Raw genomic sequence first — 17,066 nt, forward strand, 5'->3', positions numbered from 1 at the left:
ATTAAATAATTTATTACTATAAAATAGTTTGTTATAAATACATTTAATTTCTGTGCAGATAGAAGTGAGCGCACAGCTTTTAGCTTACCATTTTGATGAACTAATTAAATGATAAATTCTTACTGGAAGGGAAAATCTGGGATCATAGCAAGGATTAGCTTTTATTTCCAAAGCTTGCACAGGCTTGGCTTAATGTTTGCTATCTTTCTAGCAGAACATGAGGTACTATCATGGCCAAAAATAAATCTAGCAAAGGGCAGGAGGAGTGGTTTGTTGTTGGCACAAAAAATAGATATATTTATTTTTCAAGTGCTCAGGATGACTCATTTGCAAAAAGCACAGAGTGCCAAATGGTGGACATCATCATCATCATATTCATCATCATCATCATCATCATCATCATCATCAACATCATCATCACCTTTATTTATAAAGCACTTTAAAACAGCCAAAGCTGACACAAAATGTTGTACATTGGAGCTATATAATAAAATTACATAAGATATAAATAAAAGCCAAATAAAAGAAAAAGTAAAATAATTAATTAAATCACTAATTTAATCATAGGAGAAACTGCCAATTCTTGTATTCCAAAGCAAATCTGAAGCTCCAGATTTCCCACAGTATCATTTATCTGTATTATTATGGTCACTGGGGCACATTCTCAAACGCTTATTTTTTATGTTAGCAGAGTCCATCAAACACTCTGATAAACTCCAGTAATGGTTTATATTTTATATTATAGTCAGCCTCCCTCTTATCTGGCTGATCTTCCCAAAGTTCACCCTTTATTCCTTTCACTCAGAGGTGGTAGTCCCCTATTTATCCCATTAAAACCAATGGGAGCAGGAGCAAATAATACAGAAAACAACACAGCTAACAGCAAAAACATTACGGCTGACAAAATGTTTTTTCTTAGAGCTTCATCACACTCACTCACTCTCTCATCTCTTTTCCAACCTTTACCTTCATGGGGATCCTGGTGCCTGGGATTACTGTAATGACCCTAATATCACAAAAAAATTACAGAGTTGCTGCTTTCAGGAAGCGTTGGAATTCTTTCAATTGAGCCAATGATTCAGGAATTGTGGAAATTACCGATCTTTTAAAAAAAACCCTGCAGCAACAGGTTAAGCTTTAGAGGGTTAGGAAGGGGGACTGAAGATTGTGCTTGTCTAACTAACCCTCCTCAGCCTCTCTGGTAGGGTTTATTCCAGCATGCTGCAGAGTGTGTCTTTTAGTTGAACCTTTAATTCAGGAGGAACAAGGTGGTTTTCATTCAAGTCATGGAACACTGGACCTGATACTTGTGCCCTACTTGCTATTCTTTTCATCCACATCACTTCGTTATTATTTTCTTCTGTCACATCTTGCTATTCTGTTGTAGAGGTTAATAAAGTGTCAGGCAGGAACATGAGTTTGAACCTGGAAATCAATTAATCAATCTGATTAAGAGGTGTTGGGTAGGTATGGTATTAAGTAGTGAAATGCAGAAAAGCAGATGGTAGTGGCCTTTGTAAAAAAAAATGGAAAGGGCTGTTGTGAACAGATATTTCAAGGAGAGGGATGACCATAGGGTGACATTAAAGAGCGGAGGAAGGTGCACACTGGTGGAGTACATCTTGTGCATAAGGTGTAATTTGAAGGAGACTACAAGGTGGTGTCAGGGGAGTAGTTTTAGTTTTCAATTTCAAACCCTCTTCTACTCTTCATTTTTACTGTGGGGATTGTTGGTCCCCACAAGTATAGTAGTATGCCAATTTCCTGTGCTCACAAAAATGTCTAAACATGTACACACACACACACACACACACACGCACGCACGCACGCGTGTATAGATAGATGTGCTGTGGGGGAGATATCAGATTTTCTTAGAGGTCTGTCCACATTTTCAGTTGAGGTAAGCTGTACTGCATGATCCAGAATAGAAAGGCACCACCAAGTGTGGCCTTATATGTGAGTGAGCATTGCAGTATTATATCAGTGACACTGTTTTATGTTGACTTGCACTGCCTTGAATTCAACTTCAGGGGATAGGGATAGCTCAGTAGGTAGAGTGTCTGCCCCATGATCGGAAGGTCGGGGGTTCGACTCCACTGAACGGCTACCCTGAGGTACCCCTGAGCAAGGTACCGTCCCTACACACTGCTCCCCGGGCGCTGCATTGGTGGCTGCCCACTGCTTCACTGGGTGAATGGGTTAAATGCAGAGGAGTAATTTCCCTTCGGGGACTAACACAACACACTTTACTTTACTTTACTTTACTTTACTTTTATATTTTTAAAAGCTAACTGGATTTCGGTGCGTCTTTTTTCTGCTTTGCTTTTCTCACAAGTAAATGTATACCAGAGTTGTATATATAGAGCAGCGTGGCTACAAATACTATCCAGAAAAAAATACGTTATGTTATTATGGCAGTTGTTGAGTATACCTATTAAAGTTTGGTAATAAGATATATTTGGACATTTTAATATAAACACATATATACAGCTCTGTCTGAAGGAATATTTTTATAACTGTAAATAGATTGGATGTAAAAGGTCAATCTCAGGCATTATCAGTTTTTGACTGTGAATTTGTGGTAATATTTAGCCTAAAATGTTTAACTTGCTAAAGATGCTAAATGGCATATTGTTCTACAGAGAATTTTTTAATTACCCACCCAAAGCACTGAATTCAATTGTTTCAAAAACTTCCATGGCAACACATGTTTAAAATCAAGCATCTAGGCATGCAGTCTTCAGAATGGGTCTCTCTCAGGAGCTCAGTGAATTCCAACGTGGCAGCATTATAGAATACCACCTGTGCAACAAGTAGTGAAATTTCCTTGTTACTAAATATTCTACACTCAACTGTTAGTGGTGTTATAATGAGGTGGAAGTGATTAGGAACCTCAGCAACTCAGCGATGTATTGGTAGGCCACATAAATTGATAAAGCAGGGTCTCGCATAGTGCACAGAGGTCACCAACTTTCTGGAGTCAGTCACTACAACACTCTAAACTTCATGTGGTCTTCAGATTAGCTCATGAACAGTGTTTAGAGAGCTTCATGGAATGGGTTTTAATGGCTATGCAGTTGCACTAAGCCTTACATAACCAGGCACAATGCAATGCATAAGATGCAGAAAAGCATGCTGACACTGTGGCAGTGTTCATATGTTCTGGATGAGAGATGAATCGCGCTGGTGTGAAGTTATTTTTCACACGATGGCCTTGGCCCCTTAGTTCCGGTGAAATGTTTCAACACACCAAGACATTTTGGACAGTTTCATACTCCTAGCTTTATGGGAACAGTTTAGTAAAGCCCCTTTCCTGTTCTAACATGATGGAGTGTCAGTGCACAAATTGGATGGGGGAATTTGGTGTGCAAGAACTTGACTGGTCTGCCAGAGTCCTGACCAAAACCAGATTAAACACCTTTGGAATGAATTAGACTGTGAACCAGGCCTTCTCATCCAACATCATTGTCTGACCTCACAAATATATTTCTGGAAGAATCGTTGAAAATTCCCATAGATACATTCCTAAAACTTGTGGAAAGCCAGAACAGCTGAAGCTGTTATAGCTGCAAAGAGTGAGCTGACATCAGGCATTACGAAAAATGTATATTAAAAGTATCTTGGTTTGTGTGAAATGTGTTTTCTTTTAAAGGTTAACTTAACACTGCCATCACTAATGCTGAACACAAGAAGGGAGAACACTAAGGAAAAAGTGCTGTCCTCATTTCACAGGACGATGTCCTGTAGGTATGAATCACAATTATTCTGAAGAAACTATCGTGTTAAAAATTGTATATGTGAATGTGACTTTTTTTTTTTAGAATAAGCAATAAATTAAACTCTTTACATTTCATGAAATCATAATGAAAGGGTTTATTGAATTACTACATCATAAGCAGACAATTTCACAGTTAGTTCATATTTTATGAACACTGCCAAAAAGTTCCAAAAGAATGTGTCTTATTCAGCACTTTCACCCTGAAAAAAAGTAATGAAAGTTAAAATTATTCAACACATATTATCAACATTAAAACAATTCATTCTACATTGTAAATACAGTATCTACACTCTCTCTTCAATTCACAGAAAATTATTAATATAAAGCTCTTATATCAAACAACTCCATTAAACAACCGTAAATTTTGTGTAAAATGAATTACATGAATTACCTTTCCAGCATCACGGCTCTTGACTCTCAGTTTGTTGACCTGAGATTCAGCAATGTCAGCACGTTCCTGAGCTTCCTCCATCTCATGCTGGACCTTTCTCAATCTGGACATATGGGTGTTGGCCTGTTCCTCCTGTTCAGTGCAAGAATATGTTTTATTTAAAAATATATATGGTCATATATGAGACATATTTCAGTTATGAAGTTGTGCATTCCATATGTAAAAATCACAAAACATTTTACTCACAGCCTCCTCAGCCTGTCTCTTGTAAGCCTTGACTTTGAGCTGCAGTTTGTCCACCAGATCCTGAAGTCTGACCAAATTCTTCTTGTCCTCCTCAGTCTGCATAAACAACAAACTGTTACTGACAGCTAAAGACGAAAGAATTTAGGAACTTAAATATAATAAATATTTAGGTAAATGTGTAATCACCTGGTAGGTGAGCTCCTTCACTCTCCTCTCATATTTACGGACTCCTTTAACAGCATCAGCTCCACGTCTCTGCTCAGCTTCAACTTCAGTTTCCAGTTCACGGACCTTTAATGCCATAATAAGTAATCAGCTTTTAATAAATATTAAGAGTACAGAATAGAAGAAAATGGGTGGAGTTCATATGCTGGAATCAAAGTGTTATTTTTTAATACTTGAATAATAACTCAAGAATATATGCAGTACATACCCTGGACTCCAGTTTCTGGAGCTGCTTCTTGCCACCCTTCATGGCGAGGTTCTCAGCCTCATCCAGACGGTGCTGCAGGTCCTTGACTGTGACCTCCAGGTTCTTCTTCATCCTCTCCAGGTGAGCACTGGTGTCCTGCTCCTTCTTCAGCTCCTCAGCCATCATGGCAGCCTGAAATTATGGGTGGTATTGGGATTATTGATCAAGCATGAACAAGAATTTTGAAAAGAAAAGAAGGCTTGTAAAGTACTAACTTACATCAGTGATAGCCTTTTTGGCCTTCTCCTCAGCATTTCTTGCTTCTTGAACTGCATCATCCACCTCACCCTGAACCTGGACAAGGTCAGACTCCAGCTTCTTCTTGGTGTTCAAAAGACTGGTGTTCTGAATGAAAGAGAAACAGTTTTAATGATGTGATTCTCACTCTCTGATGTCTCAAAGTTCTTGTAAAGTAATGAACACCAACCTGAGAGTGAAGCAGTCCGACACGCTCGCTAGCATCAACCAACTCCTGCTCAGCTACTTTGCGTCCTCTCTCTGTCTGCTCCAGAGCGGCTCTCAGCTCCTCAATCTCAGCCACCATCAGACCATTTCTGCGCTCCACCATGGCGACCTGCTCCTTCATGTCTTCCTGTCCTCTGACAGCATCATCCAAGTGCAGTTGGGCATCCTGATTTCAAACAAACAAAAGATATTATCACTGTATGCTTTTAGGTTAATAAAAAAACACACACACACAAATGATCTACCAACTCACCTTAAGCTGTCCTTGGACATTCCTCAGTTGCTTCTGGGCCTCAGCAGCCTGTCTGTTGGCATGGCTCAGCTGAATCTCCATCTCATTCAGGTCTCCCTCCATCTTCTTCTTGACTCTCAGGGCATCATTCCTGCTCCTGACCTCAGCATCAAGAGTGCTCTGCATGGAGTCAATCACCCTCTGGCTGTTCCTCTTGATCTGCTCCATCTCCTCATCCTTCTCTGACAGCTTCCTGTCAATCTCACCTTTCACCTGGTTTAGCTCAAGCTGAACACGAAGGATCTTGGCCTCTTCATGCTCCAGAGTTCCCTTTAATTAAAGGGTTATTTCAAGATAAACTGGAGAAGGGATACTTTTATAAATTTAATTACAAACAAATTAAGATTCTATAAAATACATTACCTCAGCTTCCTCCAGAGCTGTCTGAATTTCAGACTTCTCAGTCTCAACAGTCTTCTTGGCCTTTTCCAGCTCATGGATGCTCTTTCCTGTCTCACCAATCTGCTCAGTCAGATCTGAGATCTCCTCTACAGAGCAAACACAGCCAAGAGTTAGAGTACTTGGAGCTGATATATACAAATGTTTTTGCCACAACATAAGCTGTAAATGAACATAAACATTAGAATCATATCCATATGATCTATAACAAGATAAGCATACGCTGCAGGTTCTTGTTCTCTCTCTTCATGGTCTCAAGATGATCCAGAGCCTCTTCATATGAGTTCTTCATCTTGAACAACTCAGTGCTGAGAGAACGAGCCTCCTTTTGGGCTCCTTCCAGCTCTGCCTGGCTCTCCTCATACTTCTGCTTCCATTCTGCCAGGACCTAGATTAATTAAAAATAAATTAATTAAATAATTAGTTGTTGTAATGGGTGTATTTCTCTTTTGATGACAGATGTTATGTTTAAACTTTACCTTATCAAAGTTCCTCTGCTTCTTGTCAAGGCTGGCAGCCAGAGAATTAGCTCTCTCCACATCAATCATGAGGTCCTCCACCTCACCCTGCAGCCTCTGCTTGGTCTTCTCCAGTGAGGCACACTTGGAGTTCACAGCCTCAATGGATTCCTCAGCGTCCTGCAGGCGCTGGGCAAGCTTTTTCCTGTTGTTAAAATAATTTTGTATTGATCAAGAGTGAAACAACTGTATAAACTAATTTAAACAATGAAAGCATCATGACTTACTTGGCTTCCTCCAGCTCCTCAGTGCGCTGGATAGCGTCAGTCTCATATTTGGATCGCCACTGAGCCACCTCACTGTTGGCCTTGGACATTCCTCGCTGCAGCTCAGCCTTGGCCTCCTGCTCCTCCTCAAACTGCTCTCTGAGCAGATCACAGTCATGACGTGCTGACTGAACAGCATGAGCCAGGGCGTTCTTGGCCTGTTGAAGTGAAAGTTGATTTCAGATTTCGATATTTTATCGTTGAAATCAATTTAAAAGTCTAATGCTGAGAGGGTAACAAATTTAAGAGCTAAAACCTAAGAAAGAAATTAGAGGATAATCTGTCTCAGAGTTACTGAGTGTCTCTGTAACTGACTAAAACTTGTCTCTGTTTTTATTAGTAAGTGCTGAAATATAAAAGAAGATAGAAAATAGTTACAACCTTCACTTCCTCCTCAACGTGTCTCTTCAGCTCCTCAATCTGCTGAGTGAAGGCCTGCTTGCCCCTTGTGAGCTGAGAAACAAGAGCTTCTTTCTCCTCAAGCTGGCGTCCGAACTCACCTGTAAATAACACACACGTATTAAGCCCAGTTTGTTTTATTTCACCCACTCATTGGTTGCACTTTTTAGGTACCTCTAAATGACAAATTTCCAGAGACAGACTGTTTTTTTGTTGTACATCACTTACCATTCTCTGTCTGTAGTCTCGCCTTCTGGGAATTAATGTCATTCAACTGACGAACATTCTCATCGTTTTTGGCTTTGAGTTCACTTAGTTGATCCTCAAGAGTCCTGCACATTTTCTCCAAGTTGCCCTGTCAACAAGTAATGTCATATCCATGTTAACAGTTAATGAGCCGCTTTGGCGGTCCTGAAATGCAAAACAAAAAAAATCTTTTCTCTATAAACAATGTCAACACCTTTGCTTTAGCAACAGCCTCCATGTTGCTGGAGAGGTCATCAATCTCCATCTTGTACTCGCTCTTCTCCTTCTCCAGCTTCTGTTTGACACGCTGAAGGTTGTCGATTTGCTCTCCGAGCTCTGCAACAGTGTCAGCCTGCTTCTTACGGAGAGCTGCTGCAGTAGCTTCATGCTGCAGAGTTGATTCCTCAAGATCACGACGCAGTTTCTGGAACTCAGCCTCTCGCTTCTTGTTCATCTCAATCTGAGCAGCTGTTGCTCCACCAGCTTCCTCGAGCCTCTCGCTGATCTCTTCAAGCTCCCTGGAGAGGTCGGCTCTCTGCTTCTCTACCTTAGCCCGAGCTGCCCTCTCAGCCTCAATCTCCTCTTCCAGCTCCTCAATACGAGCCTAGTTTAAAATTATTTGGATTTATCGATTAGAACCTAAACTTAATTAGGTTTATGAATTATGATGAACAATATTCTTTATGAACACTGGTCGTTAGTGTTACCTGAAGTTCTTTGATCTTCTTCTGAAGTTGAGCACCAAGAGACTGCTCATCTTCAATTTTGCTGAGAAGTTGGCTGATTTCAAAGTCCTTCCTTGGTGTGGAAGAAGAAAGGTTTTACGATCATAGTCCATATGATTATTGCAATGCAGTGTGTGAAAAGAAAATTATTTACAAAAAAAGCCCCTACTTCTTGATTTTCTCATCAGACTGCTGCTTGTCATTCTCCAGATCCATTATGGATTCCTGGGCTAGTTTCAGATCTCCCTCCAGCTTCCTCTTGGCTCTCTCAAGGTCCATGCGGAGCTTCTTCTCTTGCTCCAGTGAACCCTCAAGCTATAAAATCATGTCAGTTGATTCAAGTGGTTGGAAAGACAATGATTTGGTACTAAACTTCTTTCCATAGAAAACTAAAACAAACACGTCATTATTATAGTTTCTTACATCATCAACTTGCTGTTCCAGCTTTGTCTTGGACTTGGTCAGAGTGTTGACTTTGTCCTCCTCTGCCTGGAGATCATCCAGTGTTTGCTGATGGGCCTCTTGTAAGGCTTTCTTCTCCTTGGTTAACTTGGCAATTGACTCATCTTGAGATGCCATCTCCTCTGTCAGGTTTTTCACCTGAAATAATGTGTATATATTAAGTTTCATTTTGTTCAAGAATTTGCTGAATATTTGAAAGTTTAAGGTGTGTATTCAAAGAACAACATTACATGCTTTAATTGAACTACGAATACAATCAGTATGAACTAACCTTGTTTTCTGTGGCATGTTTCTCCTTCTCCACTTTGGCCAAGGTGAGCTCCAAGTCATCAATGTCCTTCTTCAGCTCAGAGCATTCATCCTCCAGCTTCCTCTTCTTAGCAGTCAGCTCAGCATTGATTTCCTCTTCATCCTCCAGTCTCTCACTTGTCTCTTTGAGTTTGGCCTCGAGCTGGATCTTGCTCTTAATGAGCCCCTCACACCTTTCTTCAGCATCAGAGAGATTGTCAACTTCCTATAATACATGTTGAACACACAAGTTAGATTATTTGTGAGTCACATTGTCCTAGTGTTTTCTTGATCGTAATTTTAACTACACTTTTGTTTTAGCAAATAAATAATCAGAGGATGAGACAAACATGTGGTCCTTTTATATCTAACTTATATACCTGAACTATAGGTGTAATATATACTTTTCTCTACTACTTACTGCAGCCACTTGAAGTTGCAGGTCATTCTTCTCCTGCAGCAGGCCAACCATCTTCTCTTCCAGTTCCTTCTTCTTGGCCAGAGCAGTAGCCAGGTCTGTCTGCATCTTCTCATAGTTCTCCTTCATGTTCTGCAACTCCTTCTCAGTCTCAGCACTCTTCAGAAGAGGCTTGATCTTGAAGTACAGTTTCAGCCATGGCCAGTTCTTGACATTCATGAAAGAACGGATGTTGTACTGGATGGAGTAGATAGATTCTCTAAAAACCAAACATAAGAGTGTTACTTTTAGTGACGTATGATATTAATATGAGGAAGGAAATAAAAAAGAGAATACAATAGAGTTTAGTATGATAATGTTACCTCCTCTCCATCATCTTCACAAACTCTTTCCTCATGACGTATCCTCTGCAGAGAGCCTGAGTCATGGTCACCAGCTCAGCCAGTTTCTCATCTCTCATCTCCTCAAGAGTGCCCAGCAGACCAGCTTTGAAGAACACCTATTTAATCATTGAAAGCATAAGTACAAGTGCAAATGGACAGTGATTTATTAATGTCTGTTAATATAACAAAGTGTACCTTTGTGTGCCCAAACATGTACTGTGTGTGATCCACATCAATGGAGCCAAGCAGCTTCTCTGAAGCTTTCTTGTTGTCAATGAACTGTCCCTCAGGGATGACACTGGCATTCAACACTTTGTATCTTCAAGAGAGAATCATGTTGTTACTTGGATTTTTCTTCCATCATATTGAAGTTTGCCCTTTACAACAACAATGAATTCATTTTTCCTTTCTAATATTGTAATTTTCTGTCACCTCTGCTTGAAGTCACCATAGAGGATTCTGCTGGGGAAACCCTTTCTGCAGATTCTGATGCCCTCCAGTACACCGTTACACCTCAGCTGGTGGATGACCAGGTAGTTCTCCATAAGGCCTGAGAGTCAGAAATGCAAAACATTTCAAATCTTTTTCTATATTATTACTGTAATTTTTACACTTAATAGGACTGTGTGGGTTTTTACCTGGGGTCTTTGTCTCATTGGGAATCAGGCAACGGACAAAGTGAGGATGAGTGCTCCTTAAGTTGGTCATCAGCTTGGCCAGATTCTCCTGTAGATCAGCATCATTAGATAATAGATTAATGCTATTTAAAAATAAGCATTTAATTTTTTTTAATATATATAAATCTATACATACTCTGAAAAGAGCAGACACAGTTTGGAAGGAACCACCCTTCTTCTTACCACCTTTTTTGCCACCACCAGCCTCTGTTTTCATAAACAGTAAATTTCATTATTGGAATTGGAAAAATATTTTTCACAGTATAATATTAGCCTACAGTATGCACATTGTAGCTATCTGTACTGGACACTGGAATTTGTGAGCACTTTTGTTTCTTGCCTTCAGCTCCAGCATGGGCTGCGTAAAGGAAGCACATCAGTTTGTTTGATGACTTCTGGTAGAGCTGCACAACTGAGTCATTCAGTGGGTCCTTGTTCTTGTCCAGCCAGCCAGAGATATTGTAGTCCACTGTACCAGCATAGTGAACCAGGGAGAAGTGTGCCTCAGCCTTGCCCTTTGCAGGCTTTGGCTTCTCAAATGCCTTGGTCTTGCCAAGATGCTGATCGTGCAGCTTGTTCTTGAAAGTTGTGTCAGAGGCCTTGGGGAACATGCACTCCTCTTCAAGGATGGAGAAGATGCCCATTGGCTGAGAAAATGTCACATGTCATATTAAAATTTCAACATAGGTAACATATGCAGCCATATGTACATTTCTTCCAGAGTAGCTGTTTACCTTCTCAATAAGCTCAATGCAGGCAGCCAAGTCCATACCAAAGTCAATGAACTCCCATTGAATGCCCTCTTTCTTGTACTCCTCTTGCTCCAGGACAAACATGTGATGGTTGAAAAACTGTTGCAGTTTCTCATTGGTGAAGTTGATGCAGAGTTGCTCCAAGCTGTTGAACTGTAATAGTACAAACATGTCTAATTTCATGGCACTAAAGTATTTAAAGTTTAACAAATGTGGTGAAATGTCTCAAGTGCTCACATCAAAGATCTCAAATCCAGCGATATCCAGCACTCCAATGAAGAACTGTCTGGGCTGCTTTGTGTCCAGCATCTCATTGATACGGATAACCATCCACAAGAACATTTTCTCATAGACAGATTTGCACAGAGCTGAGACAGCATTGTTGACCTGCCAAACAAGAATTTATAATTATACAAAACCATATGAATACAGCTATAATGTTTATAATTATAATATGATAATAAAAGTCTCCCTTTTTTAAATTACCTGTGGGACGGTCTGACCTTTGGTCACCATCTCATTGCCAACCTTGACTCTTGGGTAGCACAAAGCTTTCAGCATATCAGCCGAGTTCAGGCCCAATAGGTACGCAATCTTGTCAGCCACTGTTGGATTAAACGATATATAATACCAAATAAATACACTTTACTTCAATTATTTGTCCAATATACAAAGTTTTCACAATAAAAATCATATTATTTTGTCAATTACCCTCAGTGCCATCAGGTTCAGCCTGCTCTTCACGCTGCTTCTGCTTGAATTTCATGTTGCCATGATGCATCACAGCACCAGTCAGCTTGTAGATGCTTAACTTCTCATCAGCAGTAAAGCCCAAGATGTCAATAGCAGTCTGTAAGAAAAAACATGAAATCAGCTATTAATAAATAAAAGAAATGAAGATATTTATGGTTAAGTATAAGATTCTGTGTCAAATGTGATTTTACATCTGTTGCAATGAACTCCTCCACATCATTGATGCTCTTGACAGTAATTTCACCCTGACTGATCATTGGATAGTCATAAGGGTTAGTTGTGATCAGAAGAGCCTCTGAAAGGAGAAATGAAGTTAACTTGTTTTTTGCTCAGAATGTGATTTTAATGGTTTTAAAATTTAAATTTAGCTGTCCTGTCAACATACCCAGAAGTTCAGGCTTGTGGCCAGTCATCAGCTGATAGAAGATATGGTAGCTCCTCTCAGCAGACAACTGGAAGGTGACACGGGACTTCTCCAGCAGATCTAAGGAAAACACATTAATTTTGACACTGTGGACATGAGACATCACAGTCAAGACTGCAAAATGAATCATACATCCATTCATTTTCTTGGCTGTCATTGGGGGTGTTTGAAACTTTTTTCAGTTCTGTTGCTTTACTAATAACGTTCTTCACAGTATACCTTATTATACTTTAATGTTCTGTGAAGATGCAATATGTTCCTACTTAAACTTACACACATGATAACTACTGGGTTACAGTATATAACTTATATATATAGTGTAACCACACTGTACATGCATCCGTGTGTTCCACCACAACAGACAAAATTACTTCTTCTGAAATTAAGTGACTCATCTCTTTATGTGCTGTAAGAGCACTAAACAGATCTGTTACATAATATTTAGAGGTTTTTTTGGAGGGGGGGGGGGGAATTCTAGACATATCAGTTTGATTCTCTTTCCCCAGTGTTTGAATACATTTAAGTGACTGATTAAATATCATTTCTATCACAGATAACTTTAATTTGCACTGTGGTTAAAACTTACACGTTTCAATATCAGCTGAAGACAGCTTGCCAGATGTGCCAAAGTGAATCCTGATGAATTTACCCTAGAGGGGTAGATCTTTATTAATACTGCCTTTCATGAGAGCATGTAGTACAAAGCGTATTTACATTAACTCAGTTTTAATCACTTACAAAACGAGAGGAGTTGTCATTCCTCACAGTCTTGGCATTACCGTAGGCCTCCAACAGAGGGTTGGCAGCAACAATCTGATCCTCAAGAGAGCCCTGCAAGAATATATTGTGTTTATGTGAGCTGATCTTCCAAAATCTATTTTCTTTTCTGTCACAAAGACTTTGGTGCTGAATAAAGAATATACCTGCATTTTGCCAGGTGTTGGCTCAGCCTTCTTAGCTCCAAGAGCTGCAATTGTTGCAAAGTACTGGATGACACGTTTGGTGTTGACAGTCTTTCCTGCACCAGATTCTCCACTGGGGATTATGGGACACATTGTTAAAATGCCTTAAAGTTTTTATAGATTTTTAAAGTAGTTTTTATTATACTCACGTAATCAGGACAGACTGGTTCTCACGATCTAAAAGAAAAACATATAAGCATGTCTTGAATAATCTTAGGATTCATTTATTTCCTATCACTTATAAGTAGCTATGTGCTAAGAAACAATTTTTTTCACGCAGTGATTAATGGTCATCTGTTTAAGTCAAAGTCCTAAATGCATTTAAAAGCTTTAATAGGGAATTGATCTTACCAGTGAGCATGAACTGATAGGCATTGTCAGAGATGGAGAAGATGTGGGGTGGAGCCTCAATCCTCTTCTTTCCTCTGTATGCTGCTACACATGTAGCATCATATACAGGAAGCCACTTGTAGGGATTGACGACAACGCAGAACAACCCAGAGTAGGTCTGTATCATAGAGAACAAATATCACTTAAACATTTACAGATCGGCATGATATTTTCATTTCACACACAGCAAAGTGAAAACTTACGTAGATCATCCATGATGCATAACGCTCTTTGAGGTTAAACAACACAGATGGCTCATTAAGGTGGGTCATCATGGCCATGTCCTCCATCTTATCAAACTTTGGAGGGTTCCTGGCGTGGATTTCATCTTCCTTTACGGTGACCGTCTGAATAGAAAATAAAGATCACTTAGAAAACATCAGCTTTCAAAGTTCGGCACTATATAGTTAACAAACAGATAAAGTACATCGATTATTCATCTACCTTTCCTCCCTCTGTCTCAACAGTGGCTTTACCACCCTCCTTCTTGACAAGTTTCCCCTTGACATACATCTCATCAGGATCAGTCACAAAGAAGGCCGTCTTGGCATCAAATGGAGCAGTCTGGGCCTCAATCCTCTCCTTTTCTGGCTTCCGGAGGTAAATGGACGCCGCGCCATACTGCGCCATCTCCGCGTCTGTGCTCATGGTGGCACTTTACTAGAGACTGAAAATATGATGGATTGACACATAGTTCAAATACTGTACTTATTATACAAACCATAATTAACATCCATTCTTTTTGATTCATGGAATTTACCTCAGCTGATGCAAACAGAAGTTCCTTGGTATCCTGTGTATGTCAAGGTGCTATAAAATATGGTAAACGTATATCAATGGACATTTGACTCTTTAGTTTAAGAATCCATTCAAAAAGCAAAATTTTCAGTGTCAAAAAAAAATTTAATAACTGAACACTTAAAAATGTAAAACATAAACTTAATTAGAGCATATAATACACAATAGATAAGACATGGTAGCTGAATGCTTTACTGTACTCACCCGCCTTAGATGCCTGTCAGTTAGAGCAAATGTCCAGAGCTGCTGCTTTTATAGACAACGGCTCTGCTTCCTCAGCATTTACACTCTGCTTAGTTTGGTCACGAATGTCTGACACCTTGCTTCTTGATACTGATATGGTCAAAAATAAATTAATTATTTTGATTCATTTTCCACATATGAAATCCCTCTTTTCTAATACAACATACTCTTAAAAAACAAACAATTTAGCTGTATGTATGTGTATGTATTGTGGTTTATTTGGTATATTTCTTCAAGTGATTATTGTCTTAAATATGGAAAATGTAAGAAATTTTAACAATATAGTGAGTGGTAAATTACAACATGGTTTGGGGATTATTCATTCTAATAACTTTTGAAGATATATTGATATTAATTTGATATAGTTTATACTAAGCTTGTCTGTGTTTCCAACTATCTTTGATATTTTGATAGCCAGTTTTAAACTTCTAGTGCCGCTGGTGTATAATTACAAGACATAAAAATCCAAGACATGTGATATAAAATTCAGAGTCAGACTTTCTGTTATTGCCAGGAAGGAGTTATATATAGCTAATGGGAACATAATATTAAATAATTTATCACTATAAAATAGTTTGTTATAAATACATTTAATTTCGTTGCAGATAGAAGTGAGCGCACAGCTTTTAGCTTACCATTTAGATGAACTAACTAAATGATAAATTCTTACTGGAAGGGAAAATCTGGGATCATAGCAAGGATTAGCTTTTATTTCCAAAGCTTGCACAGGCTTGGCTTAATGTTTGCTATCTTTCTAGCAGAACATGAGGTACTATCATGCTCAAAAATAAATCCAGCAAAGAACAGGAGGAGTGGTTTGTGGTTGGCACAAAAGACAGATATATTTATTTTTCAACAACACAGAAGTACCCACAAGTACCTATACCTATTGGTAAGGTAAGTCCATGGTCAAATATCAAATGCAGTATGCCGTGTGTTTTCACTGTAATTCCAAGGGCCAGTAGAATTGCAACAAAACTGCAGAGCAGACACACGGCATTACAACCAAAAATGGAAACACTTTTTGATCTGCTTTTTATTTAGCCTTAGTAATACAGAAGAACACATTACATACAGTACAGTCTAATGTCGCAGTGGTTTGCTAGGTGTACAGTATTAAGCGTCTTACTTCTTACTTACTAATATCTTAATACTTTGGTGAAAATAATATTGTAGTCCATATCGAGTCATAGATGAGTCACTTTTGCTTGCACTTCTATCTGGACGAGTGCACGGAAATTTCTTAATTACGATGGAGCTACTAACTCTCTCTCATTAGAGAGAGCTAGTGATGAGTACTGTCTGATCACTTAGACATCTATGGATGCCACTAACATGCACAAAATCCCCCAATTTAATTGACAATTCTAGACATGAAGTGTCTGTGATACCTTCACCATTCACAAAGCCTTAAACTCTAATGAGACAAGGACAAGATCCCTTTATTATGGTGAATGAGAAATCCAGTACTCTGCCCAAATGAGAGGTCTGATAACATTATCCATGGCTTCTCCAGAACCTTTCACATGTGTCTCAAGTGCTCAGGATGAAACTGCAGTCATTTGCAGAAAGCACAGAGTGTCAAATGGTGGGCATCATCCTCAGCCTCTCTGGTAGGGTATATGCCAGCATGCTGCAGAGTGTGTATTTTAGTTGAACCTTTAATTCAGGAGGAACAATGCAGTTTTCATCCTAGTCATGGAACACTGGACCTGATATTTGTGCCCTTCTTGCTATTCTTTTTATCCACATCACTTCATTATTATTTTCTTCTGTCACATCTTGCTATCCTGTTGTAGAGGTGAATAAAGTGTCAGGCAGGAACATGAGTTTGAACCTGGAAATCAAAAGGATGATTCTGAATGTTGTCAGTACATATGCCCCACAAGTTGTGTGTCAGTTAGAAAAGAAAAAGGAATTCTGGAGTAAGTTGGAGAAAGTGGTAGCGAGTGTTCCTGGGGAGAGAGTGCTGATTGTATCAGACTTTGACAAATAAAAATGAGCAGAGGTGATTAGGAGGTGTTGGGTAGGTATGGTATTAAGTAGTTAAATGCAGAAGAGCAGATGGTAGTGGGCTTTGTAAAAAAAAAAAAAAATGGAAAGGGCTGTTGTGAACAGATATTTCAAGGAGAGGGATGACCATAGGGTGACATTAAAGAGCAGAGGAAAGGTGCACACAGGTGGAGTACATCCTGTGCATAAGGTGTAATTTGAAGGGGACTACAAGGTGGTGTCAGGGGAGTAGTTTTAGTTTTTGACACTGCATCTCATGCTACTTGGGTTACTCAAGTAATTAAACTACCTCCAGCTCAAAATTTC

The 17,066-nt window shown here is 39.3% G+C and overlaps 1 protein-coding gene across 1 annotated transcript; it reads right to left on the bottom strand.

The window, feature by feature from the left end:
- Positions 1–3,853: 3,853 nt before the first annotated feature.
- Positions 3,854–14,740, bottom strand: LOC100702068 (myosin heavy chain, fast skeletal muscle). Its single transcript, XM_019357830.2, has 41 exons — positions 14,709–14,740; positions 14,467–14,516; positions 14,151–14,373; positions 13,910–14,053; positions 13,668–13,824; positions 13,466–13,493; positions 13,278–13,389; positions 13,093–13,185; positions 12,941–13,004; positions 12,316–12,414; positions 12,122–12,225; positions 11,889–12,027; positions 11,664–11,782; positions 11,415–11,564; positions 11,160–11,330; positions 10,766–11,072; positions 10,562–10,632; positions 10,387–10,474; positions 10,181–10,298; positions 9,944–10,067; positions 9,728–9,864; positions 9,369–9,624; positions 8,931–9,173; positions 8,621–8,797; positions 8,367–8,512; positions 8,180–8,270; positions 7,687–8,076; positions 7,455–7,581; positions 7,209–7,327; positions 6,789–6,985; positions 6,523–6,706; positions 6,266–6,431; positions 6,008–6,132; positions 5,606–5,914; positions 5,315–5,518; positions 5,107–5,232; positions 4,849–5,019; positions 4,602–4,706; positions 4,416–4,511; positions 4,170–4,301; positions 3,854–3,978 (listed from the first exon to the last, which is right to left on the bottom strand). The coding sequence occupies exons 3-41, from the start codon at positions 14,352–14,354 to the stop codon at positions 3,961–3,963; spliced, it is 5,811 nt and encodes a 1,936-aa protein (XP_019213375.1). The 5' UTR covers positions 14,355–14,373; positions 14,467–14,516; positions 14,709–14,740; the 3' UTR covers positions 3,854–3,960.
- Positions 14,741–17,066: the final 2,326 nt, after the last annotated feature.

The sequence above is a fragment of the Oreochromis niloticus genome, linkage group LG4, assembly GCF_001858045.2.
Source record: "Oreochromis niloticus isolate F11D_XX linkage group LG4, O_niloticus_UMD_NMBU, whole genome shotgun sequence".
Taxonomy (NCBI): domain Eukaryota; kingdom Metazoa; phylum Chordata; class Actinopteri; order Cichliformes; family Cichlidae; genus Oreochromis; species Oreochromis niloticus.